This window comes from Brassica oleracea, chromosome C6 (genome assembly GCF_000695525.1).
Source record: "Brassica oleracea var. oleracea cultivar TO1000 chromosome C6, BOL, whole genome shotgun sequence".
NCBI classification, from domain to species: Eukaryota; Viridiplantae; Streptophyta; class Magnoliopsida; order Brassicales; family Brassicaceae; genus Brassica; species Brassica oleracea.
This window is the reverse complement of record NC_027753.1, coordinates 6,625,220-6,627,910: the sequence shown is the minus strand read 5'-3', so window position 1 is coordinate 6,627,910 and position 2,691 is coordinate 6,625,220. Positions and strand designations below refer to the sequence as shown.

At 37.2% G+C, this 2,691-nt stretch overlaps 1 protein-coding gene across 1 annotated transcript; it reads right to left on the bottom strand.

Moving 5' to 3' along the window:
- Window positions 1-494: 494 nt before the first annotated feature.
- Window positions 495-2,469, bottom strand: LOC106299295 (RHOMBOID-like protein 5). Its single transcript, XM_013735406.1, has 5 exons — window positions 1,917-2,469; window positions 1,673-1,833; window positions 1,235-1,404; window positions 908-1,167; window positions 495-774 (listed from the first exon to the last, which is right to left on the bottom strand). Exons 1-5 carry the CDS (start codon window positions 2,198-2,200, stop codon window positions 702-704), a joined length of 948 nt encoding a protein of 315 aa, XP_013590860.1. The 5' UTR covers window positions 2,201-2,469; the 3' UTR covers window positions 495-701.
- Between the last annotated feature and the right edge of the window lie 222 nt (window positions 2,470-2,691).

The window sequence follows — 2,691 nt, the reverse complement described above, 5'->3', positions numbered from 1 at the left end:
GCTTCTTATGCTGTCAAACATGTGTTGAATGAACTTGAGACAATCAAGTTTGAAGATATTGAGTCATTCATTTGTTCTTTAGGCTCTAGGGAATTTAATCTTTTGAACTTTATGATTTAAGTCGATTTGCTCAACTAATAAACCTTCTACTTTTCAGATGTTCATTGATATTGAATCATTTGGTGATATTAAGATCGAAGAAGCGATAGAGATCTTGGAAGTGTTTCAAGGCTTTGAAGCACTCACAAACAAACCCAAAGGGTATGGAGTAAAGCATATTGATTATGGAACCGTAGGAATAAAAGTTAATGCTCATATCAAGACATAAAGTAATGCTCTTGTCAAGATAAAAAACAAAATTGATATTGCTTTGATTTATAGTGTTTATTTGCTCAAAATTCAATGTTCGTAGGTTTGTTTCCAAATTGGGGAGACACCTCACGCTAACGAAACAGCAGTTCTACTACTACATAATTGATTTGTGATCCTAGTTTGCTACAAAAGAAAGTAGATATATAAAAAATGTTTCCTACAGGTTAATATATGCTTTTTCATACACATGTATAGTTACAACAGCCTTGAAAAACCGATACATATGTAATTACTTCTCGAATCATCAAATGTAAAACCTTTTCTGGTGATGGTGTTTGTATCATATATGAAAATATATTGGGATCCTGTGAAATGAACTTTTACAGATGCTAATTGACATCTCTGAATGGCACGCTCTCTACAGTATGTTCTCTTAGAAGCTTAGTATATCCCACAATGAATCTGCAATGAAGTTTTAATCATTTACTGGTCAGGTTTGGGTTTTTGCCTATACAGATGGAAATCCTAGTCCTTGAATCAAGTGTTAGAGTTGTGTTTATGAAGGAATGATTCACTGAGTCTTTGGTGAACTTACCCCGCAAGGAGAATGGCTAAAGATGTAAACCTGAAGACATGTTGATAACACTTGTGTCTTGATTTCCTGTGTTTCACGTCATAACCAGGTGGAATATACTTGGGGTTCACGTATCCGTACTGCGGACGGAGAAGAAGGACAAAACCTAGGAAAAAACCGGCTAAGAATCCTCCACAATGAGCAGAATTGTCTACACGTGGTAAGAATCCGACGCTTAGGTTCAGTGCAATGATCAGGATTAATGTCATAAGTGATGTACACTGCAATAAAAAAAGATCAGCTTTCAATAATGTACACCATAAAGGTTGAAGATGATAAAGCTTTTACCTTATTTTCATAGATTGTCCAGTTTGTGATCAGCTCTGAGAGCAATGCACCCAGTAACCCGAACAAGGCGCCCGATGCTCCTACTGATACACGTTCTCCTCTTGAATCTGTCAAACAAGACATAATGCTTCCACCAAGCCCGGAGATCACATACAAAGCTCCAATTCTCACTGTAGTTTCAAATAAAAATAAATTCAGACTCCTGAAGATGAAAAACTTAGGGGAGTTTTAAACAAGGTCAGTCCTGGACATCGGCAAGTAAAACATTGGCTTAGGGATAAAAAAAAAGAGATAATTTACATAAACATATGTCCTCAAAATTTTTTAAATATTTTTTGTTTAAATCATTTTTTTGTTGCTAAAATTGGTTAAAATCATTACTAAACCATTTATAACCCTCAACCTATCAAGACCGGCTCTGGGTTTAAGGATTCTTACAGAATCCAAATTCTTGTTCAAGACGCATTCCAATACAGAGGAGGCTGATCATGTTAGCCAGCAGGTGAAGGAGCCCACCATGAAGCCATATGCAAGAGATGAGACGCCATTTTTCACCTTCCTCTACAAGTCTCCTTTCTAGAGCTCCAAGTCTTCTCAGCCTAAATCAACAAGAAATATACATTCATAATGTATATAACCAAGTTGTAACATATTCTTTTTCCTATTTGTTCATCTTCCTTACGTGGGAATAGAAGGACCAAGAAGCATATTCTCCTTTATCGGTTGAAACGAAAGCCTCCCAAGGACATCAAACAAGAGACAGTTATCTGATCTCGAGGGGCAATCGTTCACGTACATTGTGGTGGCGAATGTTATGAAGTTAGCTGCAAAGATGAGAGGCACGAGCCATGCGTACCATGGCACGGGAATAGGAGGGCGAAACGGCGGTCGAGCTGGTGGTGGTAACGGTGGTAATGGTGGAGTTCCGTTTTCTATGTCTGGTGGGATCGGCGGTCTCTTCCCCATTTCTGGAAAAGAGTATAACGCGCGTTTGCTCGCTGGCCTTTTGGTTGAGTTTTGAGGATTAGATTTGATTTCCCGCAAATTTAGCAAAAATGTGAAGCTGGGAGAAAAATTCGGAAATACTTGTGGCGGACGTTAGGGTTTTTACTTTTTAGTCTTATATGACTACATTAGACAGTTATGTTTGGTAATTTTGGTTTATCTTTAACCAAACGGATTCTAAACAAAAACCAGCTTGGAGAAGAATAACTAGCCAAACTAAGTCACACTGAATTTTTATTTTCGTTTAGCAAAAAATTTTTTTTTACTACAGGAAAGCCATGTACCATACCGGTTTATATACAACAGAAACTGAGCCACACTAGATTTTTAATCAAACACGAAAAGCTCGTTATTATCGTTGATCAAACTATTTTAGATACACAGTTAGCCAGCCACTAAACCATCATTAATTAACAAGCGTTAATGGACTCCATTAGAGCATTTTTTTTCAA

Excerpts from the sequence above, each read along its gene's own strand:
- LOC106299295 (XM_013735406.1), bottom strand. The coding sequence starts at position 2,200 with ATGGGGAAGAGACCGCCGATCCCACCAGACATAGAAAACGGAACTCCA. Across the intron at positions 1,405-1,672 it reads TGAACAAGAATTTGGATTCT|TGAGAATTGGAGCTTTGTAT; the intron begins GTAAGAATCCTT and ends TTGAAACTACAG. Across the intron at positions 1,168-1,234 it reads GGACAATCTATGAAAATAAG|TGTACATCACTTATGACATT; the intron begins GTAAAAGCTTTA and ends TTTTTATTGCAG.